Here is a 19996-nt window from a genome sequence, read left to right as displayed (position 1 = left end):
ATGAGCACCTTGAATATTCATCACATTAATTGTTTTGATGATCCTGAGGCTGATCATATGTAAGACCATGATTCTTCAACCTTATTAGGTATCACATATAACACATGAAATTCTCTTCCCATACCACAAACATCATCAAAACCACAGACAAATTAGATACTCCCTGAGCACACAGGCATCAGAATTCCATAGCATCTTCTACAAACAATTTACCTACTTCATCTTAAACTCTTTCCCACATGCCTGGTCATCCAACCCTTTGAAAGCAAGCATTCAGAGCAGTGATTGCTTGCATTGTGACCACAAACTTTCAGCACCTGCACAACGAAACAAGAATACTTCCATGACAGTCCTATCTCAATATCCTCAGCACCCAATGATCTGCAACAGCATCAGACAGGTATACCCAAATTGCTTCAAAACCAGCTAGCTCCCAATGTGAAATAAAAATCTCACTCATGCTCCACACTTATGCACCCTATACCCGCAGATCTCCCTTTATCCAACAAACATAGCCTTGACAAAATGTATTTACATTGCAATGACTCAGCACCCATTAGAGAATTGGCCCACCCCAGTATTAAACAACACTTCACCAGACAAGTGCATATGAAACAGTACTCCCCAGACATGTTTGAGTTATTCATGTTTACACTCTGAAAACCATCAATTCCCACAAGATTACAAAAATCAATTATGAGGGGATACAGTCCTTATTGTTCCTTACTTTTTATGACCTTAGCATCAAGAGATGGGCAGTCAGTACTTACACTATGGTGCAATGTGGTGGTCACCTTCCCTTACATATGTCTTAATTTTTTTTTTTTTTTTTTTTTTTTTTTTTTATACTTTGTCGCTGTCTCCCGCGTTTGCGAGGTAGCGCAAGGAAACAGACGAAAGAAATGGCCCAACCCCCCCCCATACACATGTACATACACACGTCCACACACGCAAATATACATACCTACACAGCTTTCCATGGTTTACCCCAGACGCTTCACATGCCTTGATTCAATCCACTGACAGCACGTCAACCCCTGTATACCACATGGCTCCAATTCACTCTATTCCTTGCCCTCCTTTCACCCTCCTGCATGTTCAGGCCCCGATCACACAAAATCTTTTTCACTCCATCTTTCCACCTCCAATTTGGTCTCCCTCTTCTCCTCGTTCCCTCCACCTCCGACACATATATCCTCTTGGTCAATCTTTCCTCACTCATTCTCTCCATGTGCCCAAACCATTTCAAAACACCCTCTTCTGCTCTCTCAACCACGCTCTTTTTATTTCCACACATCTCTCTTACCCTTACGTTACTTACTCGATCAAACCACCTCACACCACACATTGTCCTCAAACATCTCATTTCCAGCACATCCATCCTCCTGCGCACATCTCTATCCATAGCCCACGCCTCGCAACCATACAACATTGTTGGAACCACTATTCCTTCAAACATACCCATTTTTGCTTTCCGAGATAATGTTCTCGACTTCCACACATTTTTCAAGGCTCCCAAAATTTTCGCCCCCTCCCCCACCCTATGATCCACTTCCGCTTCCATGGTTCCATCCGCTGACAGATCCACTCCCAGATATCTAAAACACTTCACTTCCTCCAGTTTTTCTCCATTCAAACTCACCTCCCAATTGACTTGACCCTCACCCCTACTGTACCTAATAACCTTGCTCTTATTCCCATTTACTCTTAACTTTCTTCTTCCACACACTTTACCAAACTCAGTCACCAGCTTCTGCAGTTTCTCACATGAATCAGCCACCAGTGCTGTATCATCAGCGAACAACAACTGACTCACTTCCCAAGCTCTCTCATCCCCAACAGACTTCATACTTGCCCCTCTTTCCAGGACTCTTGCATTTACCTCCCTAACAACCCCATCCATAAACAAATTAGTGCCTAATAATTATAGTGTCCGTCACATTTTTGAAATATGGGTAATTTCTGGATTAAGACTTCTTTCTACACTTATACTGTTTATGAACTTGATAGATGCAGAGTTTTAAACATTCCCACTTCTTTTTCCTGGTTATATCATGTGTAGATATGCCTGATTGAAGATCTGTTCTTTACCTGAAGGTAGTTTTGATGCTTTATGAAAGAGTTGAGGTTAACTGATAGCCATAGTAGTATATGACAGAGATGCTCTGGTGACTGCTTTTAGGAACATGACCACTGTATCATCTGCTTATTCTCCCAGTTTGGGAGGTCTGTTGTGGTAATTATTATAACAGCTTATAGGCTTTATTTTCACAGCTTTCATGTTCTTTGAATACTATAAGAATTTTTTTACACTTGCACTTCAAAATTTATGCAGTATATTCCAATATGAATAAGATTTCAAACAATGAAATTATGTTAATTTGGTCTGTTGCAGCCCCAGTTTTCCTTGAGCGTGCTGGACAACTTTTGTGTGGCCACCCACTTCATATATTACCAGATAGTCTGGGAATTCTTAATGTTAATGATTCTACACAGAAACTTAAAAGACAGCTGGGTGAGATATTTTCTTACTATTGTTCTTACTGTTCAGGGATATGCTGGAGTTCTATTAGTTAGTTGAATGTAATTGAGCCTTAGCTTGTAAGAATAATTAAGGAGAGGACTGCATTTTGCTCTCACACCCTTTATTTGAAATGAGAACTGTTACCAGATGCACATTCTGTTACCTGTGAAGTCACTTAAATAGTAAGAGAAATGTTCATCATAAGGGATTATTCAATTTTTTCTATTATCTGTTTAGATAATAGTTTGCTAAGTTATCTCATACCATAGTCTATGTACTCATCCAAACTCCTTGATAATTCATATCATAATCTGCAGCCAACAGGACAGTGTGTGAAACTCTGCATGATGATATCAAATCATTACCAGGGGGAAATGTTTTGCTTCACTACGTCAAGCCACTTTTGACAGGGAAGATCTTTTATACCCCAAACAACTATATTACTCAAAGCATAATAGCACAGGCAAGTGGAGAAGTAATCTACCCATTATCTTGGTTTTAATAGTAAGGTTCAGGTTAGAGATAATTGATGCCATATTGTATTTCTGAAGTTAATTTACAAATTCAGTGAAATACAGGGGAGCCATGATAGGGTGAACATTTTTGTTCAGTTTGTGACCGAAGCTAAAGACCCATGCATGATAATCTTATCCTCAGAAGAAATACATATTAGTATATATTATGTTTGATCCACGCACCCCCAACCACTCTTGAAGTCACATTATTGCTCCCCAATCTGATGCTCTGCACATGCTACCACCCTTTCAGTCATTGTCCTTCCATACTTTTACCATGTACACTCAACAAATTTATTTATACCTCTGTAATTTGAACTTTCGCTTTTGTTCCCTGTGCCTTTTTGCAGTGGTGTTACCCAAGCATTCTGCCAATCCTCTGGCACCTCACTATGAACTTTACATACCTTGAAAATCCTAACTAACCAATCAGCAACACAGTCACCTCATTTCTTGGGAAATTCAGGGGTGATAGATGATGTGCAGATTGGAAGTTTGCTTTGAAAAATCTGTGAAGAATACTTAGAGAAACAAACAGCTTTGCATGTGGCATTTATGAATATGGAAAAGATGTATGATAAGGTTGATAGAGGTGCTCTGTGGAAGGTGTTATAGATATTTGGTGTAGGAGGAAAGCTACTAGGAGCAGAGTTTTTATCTGGAGAGTAAAGCATATGTTTGAGTAGATAGAGAGGAGGGCGAGTAGTTCCATGTGAGAGTAGGTCTGTTAAAGAGGTGTGTGATGTTACGTGGGCTGTTTAATTTGTTACAGATGGAGTGATGAGGAATGTAAAAGCAAGAGTCTTGGAAAGGGGCAGGCAGTGCAGTCTGTTGGGAATAGGGGAGCCTAGGAGGTGAGTCTGTTGTTATGTCTGCTGATGACGTGATGGTAGTGGCAGATTTGAGTGAAAAACTGAAGGTGTTATCTAAGTTTGGTAGAGTGTGTGAAAGGAGAAAGGTGAGAGTAAGCATGAATGACTGCAAGGTTATTAGGTTTAACAGTGGAAAGAGACAGGTACGATGGTGTAAACTTGGTTGGAGAGAACTGGAAGAAGTGGGGTGTTTTAGATACATGGGAGTGGACCTGACAGTGAATGGAACCATGGAAGCTGAGGGAAGCATAAGATTGATGAGGGGGCTAAGGTCCTGGGTGCATTAATGAGTATGTGGAAAGAGAGGTCATTGTCCACTGGGGCAAAGAGAGGAATGTTTGATGATATATTAGTTCTGATGGTGTTTTTTGGATGCAAGGCATGGGCTTTAGATAAACTGGTATGGAAACGGGTGGATGGGTTGGGTTGATTGAATAAGAAATGATTGAGTGTAGTAGTAAGAGTGTGTATGAGAGAGCTAGAGAGAGTGTGCAGATACATTTCATATGAACAAGAACTGCAGAAAGATAATAGATTTTGCATTACTCTTGTGATCTTCTTAAGTGTACAATGATAGCTTTTATGTTTACAGGCTAATGAGACTTTTGAGATGGTAGAAACACAGCAAGAGGTATTGAGACAGCTGCAAGAGAATGCTGCAAAGCTTGTTGCAGCACCTACCAAAAACTCAGACTTACTGGTACCGTATGCTCCTTGAAGTAGTGGTCATGTACTTTGTATTGTTACATAGCCCCTTTTTTTTATCACCTCACTCAGTCTACAGTAGAAAATATATCTATTTCTGTATTATGTCACTTCCATCATTAGAGTTGGTCGTGTGTGCAGCATTTTTCTAAAATGTCTCATAAGCTTACTATTGTAATGCTTTTGAGTGATGAAGAACTTGCAATAGTACTTGAAATGTGATGATATTTTTTGTTTATTGAATTTAAGATTTAACCAGTAAAACATTCATGAATTTTTCTCCAGGCAACAGTTAAAAGGATACATGCTAGGCAGAACTATGCAGTGAAGGTTGCTGAACCTGTACATAGTGAAAACCAGAACACTCTGACTTAAGTCATAATGTATAGAAACAAAATGGTACATAGATAATGGTAGTAGGGATGCAGGTACTTTGGTGGATGTTCTGTTTGCTTCAAATGCAACATGTTGTGCTGTGCTTTTGAAATTAGCACATTAGGACATGTAAAAGCACTACAGATGTGACTTCGAATAAGAGAATTCTTGACTTCACCTGAATAATTTGATTGCTATAACTTTGGATAAGTAAGTAAAACCTTTGGTCCTTTTATGGAAACTACTAGAATTTAATTTACCATTTTTTTTTTCTTTAATACGCCTTACTTGCTATTGGATGGTATTCACCCCTATCCCTGGGGATAGGGGTGAAAGAATACTTCCCACGTATTCCTCGCGTGTCGTAGAAAGCGACTAGAGGGGACGGGAGCGGGGGGCCGGAAATCCTCCCCTCCTTGTATTAACTTTCTAAAATGGGAAACAGAAGAAGGAGTCACGCGGGGAGTGATCATCCTCCTCGAAGGCTCAGAGTGGGGTGCCTAAATGTGTGTGGATGTAACCAAGATGTGAAAAAAGGAGAGATAGGTAGTATGTTTGAGGAAAGGAACCTGGATGTTTTGGCTCTGAGTGAAACGAAGCTCAAGGGTAAAGGGGAAGAGTGGTTTGGAAATGTCTGGGGAGTGAAGTCAGGGGTTAGTGAGAGGACAAGAGCAAGGGAAGGAGTAGCAATACTCCTGAAACAGGAGTTGTGGGAGTATGTGATAGAATGTAAGAAAGTAAATTCTCGATTAATATGGGTAAAATTGAAAGTTGATGGAGAGAGGTGGGTGATTATTGGTGCATATGCACCTGGGCATGAGAAGAAAGATCATGAGAGGCAAGTGTTTTGGGAGCAGCTGAATGAGTGTGTTAGCGGTTTTGATGCACGAGACCGGGTTATAGTGATGGGTGATTTGAATGCAAAGGTGAGTAATGTGGCAGTTGAGGGAATAATTGGTATGCATGGGGTGTTCAGTGTTGTAAATGGAAATGGTGAAGAGCTTGTAGATTTATGTGCTGAAAAAGGACTGATGATTGGGAATACCTGGTTTAAAAAGCGAGATATACATAAGTATACTTATGTAAGCAGGAGAGATGGCCAGAGAGCGTTATTGGATTACGTGTTAATTGACAGGCGTGCGAAAGAGAGACTTTTGGATGTTAATGTGCTGAGAGGTGCAACTGGAGGGATGTCTGATCATTATCTTGTGGAGGCTAAGGTGAAGATTAGTATGGGTTTTCAGAAAAGAGGAGTGAATGTTGGGGTGAAGAAGGTGGTGAGAGTAAGTGAGCTTGGGAAGGAGACCTGTGTGGGGAAGTACCAGGAGAGACTGTGTACAGAATGGAAAAAGGTGAGAACAATGGAAGTAAGGGGAGTGGGGGAGGAATGGGATGTATTTAGGGAATCAGTGATGGATTGCGCAAAAGATGCTTGTGGCATGAGAAGAGTGGGAGGTGGGCTGTTTAGAAAGGGTAGTGAGTGGTGGGATGAAGAAGTAAGAGTATTAGTGAAAGAGAAGAGAGAGGCATTTGGACGATTTTTGCAGGGAAAAAATGCAATTGAGTGGGAGAAGTATAAAAGAAAGAGACAGGAGGTCAAGAGAAAGGTGCAAGAGGTGAAAAAAAGGGCAAATGAGAGTTGGGGTGAGAGACTATCAGTAAATTTTAGGGAGAATAAAAAGATGTTCTGGAAGGAGGTAAATAGGGTGCGTAAGACAAGGGAGCAAATGGGAACTTCAGTGAAGGGCGTAAATGGGGAGGTGATAACAAGTAGTGGTGATGTGAGAAGGAGATGGAATGAGTATTTTGAAGGTTTGTTGAATGTGTCTGATGACAGAGTGGCAGATATAGGGTGTTTTGGTCGAGGTGGTGTGCAAAGTGAGAGGGTTAGGGAAAATGATTTGGTAAACAGAGAAGAGGTAGTAAAAGCTTTGCGGAAGATGAAAGCCGGCAAGGCAGCAGGTTTGGATGGTATTGCAGTGGAATTTATTAAAAAAGGGGGTGACTGTATTGTTGACTGGTTGGTAAGGTTATTTAATGTATGTATGACTCATGGTGAGGTGCCTGAGGATTGGCGGAATGCGTGCATAGTGCCATTGTACAAAGGCAAAGGGGATAAGAGTGAGTGCTCAAATTACAGAGGTATAAGTTTGTTGAGTATTCCTGGTAAACTATATGGGAGGGTATTGATTGAGAGGGTGAAGGCATGTACAGAGCATCAGATTGGGGAAGAGCAGTGCGGTTTCAGAAGTGGTAGAGGATGTGTGGATCAGGTGTTTGCTTTGAAGAATGTATGTGAGAAATACTTAGAAAAGCAAATGGATTTGTATGTAGCATTTATGGATCTGGAGAAGGCATATGATAGAGTTGATAGAGATGCTCTGTGGAAGGTATTAAGAATATATGGTGTGGGAGGCAAGTTGTTAGAAGCAGTGAAAAGTTTTTATCGAGGATGTAAGGCATGTGTACGTGTAGGAAGAGAGGAAAGTGATTGGTTCTCAGTGAATGTAGGTTTGCGGCAGGGGTGTGTGATGTCTCCATGGTTGTTTAATTTGTTTATGGATGGGGTTGTTAGGGAGGTAAATGCAAGAGTCCTGGAAAGAGGGGCAAGTATGAAGTCTGTTGGGGATGAGAGAGCTTGGGAAGTGAGTCAGTTGTTGTTCGCTGATGATACAGCGCTGGTGGCTGATTCATGTGAGAAACTGCAGAAGCTGGTGACTGAGTTTGGTAAAGTGTGTGGAAGAAGAAAGTTAAGAGTAAATGTGAATAAGAGCAAGGTTATTAGGTACAGTAGGGTTGAGGGTCAAGTCAATTGGGAGGTGAGTTTGAATGGAGAAAAACTGGAGGAAGTGAAGTGTTTTAGATATCTGGGAGTGGATCTGTCAGCGGATGGAACCATGGAAGCGGAAGTGGATCATAGGGTGGGGGAGGGGGCGAAAATTTTGGGAGCCTTGAAAAATGTGTGGAAGTCGAGAACATTATCTCGGAAAGCAAAAATGGGTATGTTTGAAGGAATAGTGGTTCCAACAATGTTGTATGGTTGCGAGGCGTGGGCTATGGATAGAGTTGTGCGCAGGAGGATGGATGTGCTGGAAATGAGATGTTTGAGGACAATGTGTGGTGTGAGGTGGTTTGATCGAGTAAGTAACGTAAGGGTAAGAGAGATGTGTGGAAATAAAAAGAGCGTGGTTGAGAGAGCAGAAGAGGGTGTTTTGAAATGGTTTGGGCACATGGAGAGAATGAGTGAGGAAAGATTGACCAAGAGGATATATGTGTCGGAGGTGGAGGGAACGAGGAGAAGAGGGAGACCAAATTGGAGGTGGAAAGATGGAGTGAAAAAGATTTTGAGTGATCGGGGCCTGAACATGCAGGAGGGTGAAAGGAGGGCAAGGAATAGAGTGAATTGGAGCGATGTGGTATACAGGGGTTGACGTGCTGTCAGTGGATTGAATCAAGGCATGTGAAGCGTCTGGGGTAAACCATGGAAAGCTGTGTAGGTATGTATATTTGCGTGTGTGGACGTGTGTATGTACGTGTGTATGGGGGTTGGGCCATTTCTTTCGTCTGTTTCCTCGCGCTACCTCGCAAACGCGGGAGACAGCGACAAAGTATAAAAAAAAAAAAAAAAAAAAAAAAAAAACTTGCTATTGGCAAATACATTGAAGTATTTTATTATTTTCATACTTTAATGAAAGCAAAGAGAGACATATTTGAAAGGAAGGAAATAGTGCCACCACAGTACTTGAGTCCCTCTTTCTCCCATTTCATCAGTGTATCTTAGTTTCTCACAAAATAAAAAGAGTCAGTTTCCCTTTTCTTTAGGTGTTACTTTGGTTTTTGCTCCCAAGAGCTGGCTGCTTGTGTTCCCACACCACTAGCTAGACCATGCAATACTTGGCAAGCTGCAGCATCACATGATTATTGTGTGGCCTTCCGCAGCTCGAGGGTGAGCTGTTTTGATAACTGCTTCTTCCCCTACACATTGAAGCTTTGGAACTCTCTACCTTCTCATATCTTTCCCAATAACTGTGACCTGGCACATTTCAAACGACAGGTTTTTCACTCTCAAAAATTCGTAGATACTTTCCCTTTTCTTTTCATTTTCCGTTTCATTATTCTTTCTATATTTCAATTAAGGCCTGGCCTTGATGTGGACTTTCGTCCGTGACTGGAGCCTTAAAGAAAAAAAAATTAAGGTAAAAGAATGCTTTAGTCGAGGTTGTTAATAGCTTTTATAATGGGAGTAGTGTATATGTTAAAAGTACACTTTGTACGCAGTGTGTCATTTGGACTCTAAAAATCCAGTGATTGCTGAAGAACAGTCTCATTTGCCTTCTTCCTCTCTCTAGATGTCATACATAATACACTGAAGACAGAAGCCCCACTCCACAACCAACCCTCATATATCTTTCTGTGGTTTCCCCTGATAAGTCCACATGCCAGCCACCAGTTTATCACATCAGTGCAGTTCGCTCTATATAAAGCATGCCTTTAACCATTCTGGATATTCAGACTGCTGTTTCTTTTGTAATTAATTCCAAGAAGAGGTGCATTCCTGTATGTACACCCACCTTATCCATATGGGAACAGAGTTAATGATTATTAATAGATGGGTAAATGGTATGATATTTTATTACAGAGACTGGAAGAGGCTCTGCACACTTCATGGGTACAGAGCATGATACAGCAACTGTTGCCCTCATCCATAGAAAGCTTTCTGGCTGAGCAGATCAACAACACCTCACCACAGCTTAAAGAGGCCTCTGAACTTGCCAAGGTTGGTTTTGACATTGTTAAAGTAGGACTGAAATATCTTTTAACTAGGTAATGACTGAAGTTGATGATGTAGAAATAATTAATTTGTTTCTTGAGTAGCATCTTCATTAGTGAATTAGAGGCATTCATTAGCCTGTTTAGTTGAGATTAGCCAGCTTTCATTATGCCACTGATGATAATTTTGTCAAATCCATAATCAGCATATTTTTCCAATAAACAACAGGGAGGCTCATGTAAAACTTCCTCCATACATCATATTCATAATGCATTCTCAGATTCTTATGATAAGACAGCCGTTAGTACGTTGTAGTTGGTAGGCACCCAGTAACCAGGGAGGTATATTACCCATACTACCCGCCAGGGTATCAGGAGGGTTAGTGACAGCTGTGTATTGAGCTAGCATTTCAGTGGTTGTCAAGTTGCTTTCCTCTGATCCAGGTACCTTTCTTTCTTTTTGCCTCACCCACATGTGGACTACCGGCAATGTATCCACAAACATACAATCTTTTGCTGTCATACATGACACCTGACAGTACTTAACTCACACATTTCCTGGCACTTCCTCACTGATGCCGGCAAGGCAGCAGGTTTGGATGGTATTGCAGTGGAATTTATTAAAAAAGGGGGTGACTGTATTGTTGACTGGTTGGTAAGGTTATTTAATGTATGTATGACTCATGGTGAGGTGCCTGAGGATTGGCAGAATGCGTGCATAGTGCCATTGTACAAAGGCAAAGGGGATAAGAGTGAGTGCTCAAATTACAGAGGTATAAGTTTGTTGAGTATTCCTGGTAAATTATATGGGAGGGTATTGATTGAGAGGGTGAAGGCATGTACAGAGCATCAGATTGGGGAAGAGCAGTGTGGTTTCAGAAGTGGTAGAGGATGTGTGGATCAGGTGTTTGCTTTGAAGAATGTATGTGAGAAATACTTAGAAAAGCAAATGGATTTGTATGTAGCATTTATGGATCTGGAGAAGGCATATGATAGAGTTGATAGAGATGCTCTGTGGAAGGTATTAAGAATATATGGTGTGGGAGGCAAGTTGTTAGAAGCAGTGAAAAGTTTTTATCGAGGATGTAAGGCATGTGTACGTGTAGGAAGAGAGGAAAGTGATTGGTTCTCAGTGAATGTAGGTTTGCGGCAGGGGTGTGTGATGTCTCCATGGTTGTTTAATTTGTTTATGGATGGGGTTGTTAGGGAGGTAAATGCAAGAGTCTTGGAAAGAGGGGCAAGTATGAAGTCTGTTGGGGATGAGAGAGCTTGGGAAGTGAGTCAGTTGTTGTTCGCTGATGATACAGCGCTGGTGGCGGATTCATGTGAGAAACTGCAGAAGCTGGTGACGGAGTTTGGTAAAGTGTGTGGAAGAAGAAAGTTAAGAGTAAATGTGAATAAGAGCAAGGTTATTAGGTACAGTAGGGTTGTGGGTCAAGTCAATTGGGAGGTGAGTTTGAATGGAGAAAAACTGGAGGAAGTGAAGTGTTTTAGATATCTGGGAGTGGATCTGTCAGCGGATGGAACCATGGAAGCGGAAGTGGATCATAGGGTGGGGGAGGGGGCGAAAATTTTGGGAGCCTTGAAAAATGTGTGGAAGTCGAGAACATTATCCCGGAAAGCAAAAATGGGTATGTTTGAAGGAATAGTGGTTCCAACAATGTTGTATGGTTGCGAGGCGTGGGCTATGGATAGAGTTGTGCGCAGGAGGATGGATGTGCTGGAAATGAGATGTTTGAGGACAATGTGTGGTGTGAGGTGGTTTGATCGAGTAAGTAACGTAAGGGTAAGAGAGATGTGTGGAAATAAAAAGAGCGTGGTTGAGAGAGCTGAAGAGGGTGTTTTGAAATGGTTTGGGCACATGGAGAGAATGAGTGAGGAAAGATTGACCAAGAGGATATATGTGTCGGAGGTGGAGGGAACGAGGAGAAGAGGGAGACCAAATTGGAGGTGGAAAGATGGAGTGAAAAGGATTTTGTGTGATCGGGGCCTGAACATGCAGGAGGGTAAAAGGAGGGCAAGGAATAGAGTGAATTGGAGCGATGTGGTATACAGGGGTTGACGTGCTGTCAGTGGATTGAATCAAGGCATGTGAAGCGTCCGGGGTAAACCATGGAAAGCTGTGTAGGTATGTATATTTGCGTGTGTGGACGTGTGTATGTACATGTGTATGGGGGGGGTTGGGCCATTTCTTTCGTCTGTTTCCTTGCGCTACCTCGCAAACGCGGGAGACAGCGACGAGGTATAAAAAAAAAAAAAAAAAATATATATATATATATAAGTAAATGATATTATTTTTTTTTATTTTTATTTTGCTTTGTCGCTGTCTCCCGCGTTTGTGAGGTAGCGCAAGGAAACAGATGAAAGAAATGGCCGTACCCACCCCCATACACATGTATATACACACACGTCCACACACGCAAACATACATACCTATACATCTCAATGTACACATATATATACACACACATATATACCCATGCACACAATTCACACTGTCTGCCTTTATTAATTCCCATCGCCACCCTGCCGCACATGGAATACCATCCCCCTCCCCCCTCATGTGTGCGAGGTAGCGCTAGGAAAAGACAACAAAGGCCCCATTCGTTCACACTCAGTCTCTAGCTGTCATGCAATAATGCCCGAAACTACAGCTCCCTTTCCACATCCAGGCCCCACACAACTTTCCATGGTTTACCCCAGACGCTTCTTATGCCCTGATTCAATCCACTGACAGCACGTCAACCCCGGTATACCACATCGATCCAATTCACTCTATTCCTTGCCTGCCTTTCACCCTCCTGCATGTTCAGGCCCCGATCACTCAAAATCTTTTTCACTCCATCTTTCCACCTCCAATTTGGTCTCCCACTTCTCCTCATTCCCTCCACCTCCGACACATATATCCTCTTGGTTAATCTTTCCTCACTCATTCTCTCCATGTGCCCAAACCATTTCAAAACACCCTCTTCTGCTCTCTCAACCACACTCTTTTTATTTCCACACATCTCTCTTACCCTTACATTACTTACTCGATCAAACCACCTCACGCCACACATTGTCCTCAAACATCTCATTTCCAGCACATCCACCCTCCTGTGCACAACTCTATCCATAGCCCACGCCTCGCAACCATACAACATTGTTGGAACCAACTTGGATTGACAAGTTAAGATTAGTAGCCAGCTGGTGTGGAATAAGCATCTATGTGCTGCCTCATCAGTGGGTCATTTCAATGCTAATTAGACTTGGTAGATTGATAGATTAAGTTTATTCAATTTGTAAATCATGACTTAAGGGTTGCCCATGAAGACATAATCACCACAAAGTAGATTGACCTATTGACTTATCTTTTGTGGGGTCTATATTTCCTTTTACCCTGACAAGTTATTACCCTGTATCTCTTAGCTTTGTTAGTACAGAAGTTTTTGATGGTAGATCATGCATTACACAAGATTCTCATATTGAAGTGCCTCCCTCGGTGACATGTTGATATTTCTCCACTTATAGCTGTCAAAGAACAATGAGTGTAGTGAGAGAGATGCAGAACTAAAGAATATTGAAGTGCAATTTCTGATCTTTGGTAAGCCCTGAACTTAGTTGCCCTTTGCTTTCTCACCAGCCTTGTTTTCAAAGATCTTTCACTTAATGTATTTTGTAGCTTATTCTTTCATACGGTAACCTCACAGAATCTTCTTGCTTTAATAAACAGGGCATTATGTTGTTATTGCTCAGAGCTTGCACAAACTTCTTTGCATTCCTCATTAATAAGTAATATGTCTCAAATATTAACTTAATACTTTTGCCACATAATATCATGCTCTGATTTTTACTTTAACAGGAGTTCTCAGACATCCTTGAGGTAGGGGTGACTCTCATATCTTGTATGGAACTGCAGAGATTTGTTCCTGTTAATGATGAGAAAGAGCTACTGGAGAAGGCTCAGCATGCATATGAAGAGAAGGAGTTTCTAGCAGGTTAGTTAGGTGCATTATTGAAGAGTCCTGTCATTGTGTGGAGAAAATCTAAGTTTGTTGTTGCTTTGGAATGAAAGTAATATTTTTGGATGTTTTAAGGTAGAAGGAAGAATCATTATTGTTGGATGAGAAAAAAAATCTCCCCAAGAAGAATAAAAGTATCAAATATCCCATAAAAAAGTATATATATATATATATATATATATATATATATAAGATTAGATGTTTAAGATTGAGAAAGAAAGTACCTTTTGAAAGATAAGAGACTATATTTTTTCTTGTTAAGTCTGTAAACACTGAATTCACATAAATTTTCAACCAATAAAAAAGAATATCGCACTCAGGGAAAAGTAAAAATATCTTTGATCTTAACAGAGAAAGTAAGCACTTATCAAGTTTATTGGTTTAGTACAAGTAATATGATTTTGCATGGCTGACTTGTGATCTTTAGGGATAAATTAAATCCAAGAGTTCTTCAGCTTGTTACCTGTGGCATAATAAGTCATCATCTGGGGGATAAATAGATTTGTAGCATTTGTGATGCATCTCCTGATCAGAGGATTCAGATCAACACGTTCATAGTGAGTGAATTCTTTCAGACTTTTTATTTGATCATTTTGCAACTAATTCTGATAGTTCAGTGTTGTTTTGTCTTTTAGAGTAAACAAAGTAGAAGATACAGTACAAGGATTTTTAGTAATGTCCTTCATTGTTATTCTGTCTCCCTTTAGAATGCTTAGAGTCTTACAGAACTTTTCCAAATGTTAGCCTCTAATTATGCATGCATGTTACTCTTAACACCTTTCCTGATTTAGATATGTATTAGAAACACATGGGGGCAACAGGGAATCTACTAACTAGACCAAGGTAGTTGCTTTCCCCTTTGAAAAGCAAAGGAAGAGTGAATGAAATTATGAATCTTTATTTCCATGTAAACATAAGAGAACCTGTGCATGTTGTTTTTCTTTGACAGCTATAAGTGGAGGAATATTACTGTGTCATTTAGAGGAATATTTCAATATGAAAATCTGGAATAATGCATGATCTACTGGCAGCAGCTTCTTCTCTTATTTAGTAACAAAGTTGAAAATACTGGGTGATAACTTGTCATGGTAAAAGGAAGTACAGACCCCACAAAAGATAAGTCGTTACGTCAGATTTCTTATGCACAGCCACAGCTGATGACTAGCATCCTGAAAAGAAACAGACTTCCAAGCTAACTTGAGAATTTTTCAAATAACTCCTTTTATTAAAGGTTAATTCATTAGCTGATATTTAAGCCTCCATTAAAATCACCATTATGATATAAAGATGGATACCAAATGAGTTAGTTTCATTTGCGTACTTTGGAATTGCTTTTAGTGTAAAGGCTCAGCTGTCTTGTCCTGGTGCTACCATGCTAAGGTGGGAAATGTTGAACAGGTGTGGAAAGGAATTTTCATAGATGCACAAATGTGTACTTATTCACATATGTTTGAATACTGTTCAACTTGCCAGATGATCAAGGATAATTTTTACATTTGCAGTTCCACTGCTGACAGATAACTGTGCTTATTCTCTTCAGGTATTGTGTTTGATGGTGTTGGGGAAACAGGTGATGCTGAAGAAAATCTCCCATCCAAACTGACATACTCAATTAGAGTGGACAATGAGAAGAGCCCTTCAACATTTCTCCTGGGACCAAGGTAGGTCTCTGTTGTTAGAAACAAATAGTACTGTATTCAGAGTATCGTTTTTTGACAGTTTAACACTTTGGCAAACAAGGTGGTGAGCTTTTCTAAATACTCAAAGCGAGTGAGGCATACACAGCCAGCCATATGGTGGGCAGAGATGTTTATGATAATTATTAGTTTGTGATGCTGTTTTTGTGTTGCATTGTCTTTTTACATGGATTGTACATAATTGACTGATCTATATTTTGTACACCAAATACTATATATTACAATAAACGTACTATTACAGGAAGTATGTTGAGATGCCTGTCACTGCTAGCACATGAATATTTTCATTAATTATCAATTCTTGATGTTTTTGGATTTCCATTAGTTATTCATGCAAATATTCATAAATGACAGCTGTATAATATTCATACAACAAATAGTAAAAAACTGGAGGAAATGAAATGTTTTAGATATCTGGGAGTGGATTTGGCAGCGGATGGAACCATGGAAGCGGAAGTAAATCATAGGGTAGGGGAGGTCGAAAATTCTGGGAGCCTTGAAGAATGTGTGGAAGTCGAGAACATTATCTCAGAAAGCAAAAATGGCTATGTTTGAAGAAATAGTGGTTCCAACAATGTTGTATGGTTGCGAGGCGTGGGCTATGGATAGAGTTGTGCGGACGAGGGTGGATGTGCTGGAAATGAGATGTTTGAGGACAATATGTGGTATGAGATGGTTTGATCAAGAAAGTAATAATAGGGTAAGAGAGATCAATTTGGTCTCCCTCTTCTCCTCGTTCCCTCCACCTCCGACACATATATCCTCTTGGTCAATCTTTCCTCACTCATTCTCTCCATGTGCCCAAACCATTTCAAAACACCCTCTTCTGCTCTCTCAACCACGCTCTTTTTATTTCCACACATCTCTCTTACCCTTACGTTACTTACTCGATCAAACCACCTCACACCACACATTGTCCTCAAACATCTCATTTCCAGCACATCCATCCTCCTGCGCACGACTCTATCCATAGCCCACGCCTCGCAACCATACAACATTGTTGGAACCACTATTCCTTCAAACATACCCATTTTTGCTTTCCGAGATAATGTTCTCGACTTCCACACATTTTTCAAGGCTCCCAAAATTTTCGCCCCCTCCCCCACCCTATGATCCACTTCCGCTTCCATGGTTCCATCCGCTGACAGATCCACTCCCAGATATCTAAAACACTTCACTTCCTCCAGTTTTTCTCCATTCAAACTCACCTCCCAATTGACTTGACCCTCAACCCTACTGTACCTAATAACCTTGCTCTTATTCACATTTACTCTTAACTTTCTTCTTCCACACACTTTACCAAACTCAGTCACCAGCTTCTGCAGTTTCTCACATGAATCAGCCACCAGCGCTGTATCATCAGCGAACAACAACTGACTCACTTCCCAAGCTCTCTCATCCCCAACAGACTTCATACTTGCCCCTCTTTCCAGGACTCTTGCATTTACCTCCCTAACAACCCCATCCATAAACAAATTAAACAACCATGGAGACATCACACACCCCTGTCGCAAACCTACATTCACTGAGAACCAATCACTTTCCTCTCTTCCTACACGTACACATGCCTTACATCCTCGATAAAAACTTTTCACTGCTTCTAACAACTTGCCTCCCACACCATATATTCTTAATACCTTCCACAGAGCATCTCTATCAACTCTATCATATGCCTTCTCCAGATCCATAAATGCTACATACAAATCCATTTGCTGTGGTAATAAAAAGAGTGTTTTTGAGAGAGCAGAAGAGGGTGTTTTGAGGTTTGATTTTCTCTTGGTGCTGGCATTCTGTCCACAAACACACTCTAGATTTTCCTGTAGTAAGTGCTGGGCACTAGCCGTGCCTTTTGGGAAAATGGTAGAAGCAGTGGTTAGAAGTAGTAGGTTGGAACATTAGAAAGGAGCATTAGATAGGAGTAGTTGGTAGGAACATTAGACAGAAGCATTAAGTAGATGTAGTTGGTTGGAACATTAGGTAGAAGTAGTCAGACGGAACATTCGGTAGGAGCCTCTGAAAACACCTCAGTAGGGTTACCCTATGTCACTGGCCTGTTAAGGGTGAGGCACTAAAGGTTAAAAAGCTGCGCTGGAGTTCACCAGTTATGGAGGCTCTTTTTTCCTTCACCATCCCCCTTGAGGGAGTTCCTGAAGGGATTGAGCTTTGGAAATGTGGATAGATAACAAAAATTATGAACTTCATTTTTGTGTATGAATTACCTTAAATGATTGACAACAGTAGGAGAGGTAAGTATTGTTCACATGCAAATACCTATTATCATAGTATTGGGAGAGTTTTGCACTCATGGTTCTGCACTTATGGGGCACCATCTCTAACTTTTTGTAAATCAAGCAGGTTTTTTCAATGTTTTAATGCTGCCAGCATTCACAGTTTCATTGAAAGGATCTTTTTTGATATATGAAGTTATGAGTGACAGACAAATAAGAGGTAAATAGTTAGTCCAAGCAAATATATTGAAAACAGCTCAGCTGCTTGATCTTCCAATATAGCTAGGTCTTTCAGTTCGATTCTCATCATATCTTGTAGGTTCTGGCGTCCTGGACCATATGCAGACATGGCTCTCCACATGAAATATCACCAGGGCTTCCTTCAGCTTCAAGAGTCCATTGACGGAGCCATTCTCAAGCTCCAGTATAGGAAAAGCAACCCTGAACTAAAGGCCTCAGCCTTGAAGGACCACAAGCAAGCTTCCAGGTTACTAAATGACAGAGATTCAAGATACAGATCTGAGAACTGGATGCTCAAGAATCATAGGGAACTGTTGTTAAATGACAGGTTGTTACAAGGAGCTGTAGATACTTGGTTTGATTCAAGACGAACAAAACGAGCAGCAGCAGGAGCATCATTAACAGGAGAAGAAGAGGAAATGCTTCTTAACATAACTGTGTATACTAAGCAGCAGCCTTATCCATGTTATGAACAGGATGAGTAAGTTGATATATGATCACTTTGAGAATTTATGATTTATAAAGTTTTTTAGATTACCACCTCATTTCACCACATGCTGTTTGCATAGATTAATACCTGTGTAAACACTTAGAAGATATGACATTCAGTTTTAGTTTACTATGAAAATATAACATTGTTTTATTTTAATTTGTACCATTATTTCTCTCTTTAACATTCCTCTATTTTTGGGGAGCTAAGTTGGTTTGGGCAATTGTACACCCTTATCATTACCATCTCAAATTTGCTATACTTTATTGTGGGCATGAGGGTTCTTGTGATATGTTAGATCAGGGTTTGTAATATTGGGGAGATGGATGATGTTCAGAATGCTGACAGGAAGTGTACCAGTAACTCATACATTCCTGGTAAATGTAGTTTCAGATTGCATGAGGAGGGGCAGTCCCATAATAATATTACTCATAGGTGACCTAGGCTCTGGGCTTTGGGCCCTGGCCATACAGAGGCCTTGCCATCCCCTTTTTTATCATGTTCTTTATGAATATCTTTGATTCTGTGGAGTATTAGGAGCCTCATGAAACTTCAATCTGTTCCTGGGTAGAGGGGAATCTGTTAGAATAGTTTGCCATCCATTCACACCCAATTATTTCTTCTTGGTGTTGATGTATGGTTATGAAGTGTTTTCAGTGGGAGGGGTGCCAGCTTGAGTGCCAGGCATATTAAAGTGTAAAGTGTTTGTAGTTGGTAGGTAGCCAGTGTTTGTTTTGAGGCTCTGTTTTTTATTGTTTGCAGCTTTATATTTGTTTTTGGCAGGGTAGTTGATGAGGTAGGTGAGGCATAGCTCAGGGTGGAGCAGGTGATTTTTTTATAGAGGATACTAAGGGATTCGTTTTCTTCTCCAGGTCTGGTGCCAGTAAGTGTTCTTGGGGATTTTAGTATATTATTGGCATTTGTTGCCTTTGTGCTTATGCTTAAGGTGTGGGGAGTGAAAGTGGTGTTTGCAATAGTTGGAGTTTTGCTTAGTGAGATTGGTTGACCATTAGGGATTATGAAACTGTAATAGATTCATGGCTTTTAGGGGTTAAGAGGATGAAGATAGATTTTTTCAGGGATGCAGACATTTTGTTTTCAGTGTGAGTTGTGTTCTAATTGCTTGATGATGTGTTGCATGTTTGTTGTTGCTTGAGTAGTGTCTGGATGTTTTGGTATCGTTGTGAGGGTCATCTATATTTGAAAGGGTTTTCAAACTTGTCTGAGGGAAGTCATTTTGGAAGATTGAAGATAACTGGAGAAAGAACCACTCTCCTGGAGACATTATTCTAGAGTATTCGAATTTTGAAGGTGATGTCTAGTGAATGGCTTAGTGAGCTATGGCATTATTTTTGTAATGTTTTTGGAGGTTGATATCAAGTATTCTTTCTGTGACAGTACTTCAGGGGCATGGTTTCAAATGCTTTTTTGGTATTTTTTGCCACAAGTATTGTTTGGGAGGGGGATTTGTGGTTTGCAGAAACCCTCTAGGAGTTTTTTGTTTGATGTTTGTGTACACTGTAGTTGTGGAGTGATTGGGTCTATAGTCATGTTTTGTGGATGGGGTATTTTGCTTAAC

The 19996-nt window shown here is 40.6% G+C and overlaps 1 protein-coding gene across 1 annotated transcript in view; it reads left to right on the top strand.

Annotated features, from left to right (window-relative positions):
- Nucleotides 1-19996, top strand: part of LOC139751921 (uncharacterized) — a 217934-nt gene that overhangs the window by 132901 nt on the left and 65037 nt on the right. Inside the window, 7 exon segments of the mRNA XM_071667621.1 lie at nucleotides 2396-2515; nucleotides 2842-2987; nucleotides 4504-4611; nucleotides 9631-9768; nucleotides 13603-13738; nucleotides 15303-15423; nucleotides 18007-18408. Coding sequence (XP_071523722.1) covers nucleotides 2396-2515; nucleotides 2842-2987; nucleotides 4504-4611; nucleotides 9631-9768; nucleotides 13603-13738; nucleotides 15303-15423; nucleotides 18007-18408 — 1171 coding nt within the window.

This window comes from Panulirus ornatus, chromosome 12, assembly GCF_036320965.1.
Source record: "Panulirus ornatus isolate Po-2019 chromosome 12, ASM3632096v1, whole genome shotgun sequence".
Lineage (NCBI taxonomy): Eukaryota > Metazoa > Arthropoda > Malacostraca > Decapoda > Palinuridae > Panulirus > Panulirus ornatus.
The sequence above is the reverse complement of the archived record's forward strand: the minus strand, read 5'-3'. Positions and strand labels throughout refer to the sequence as shown.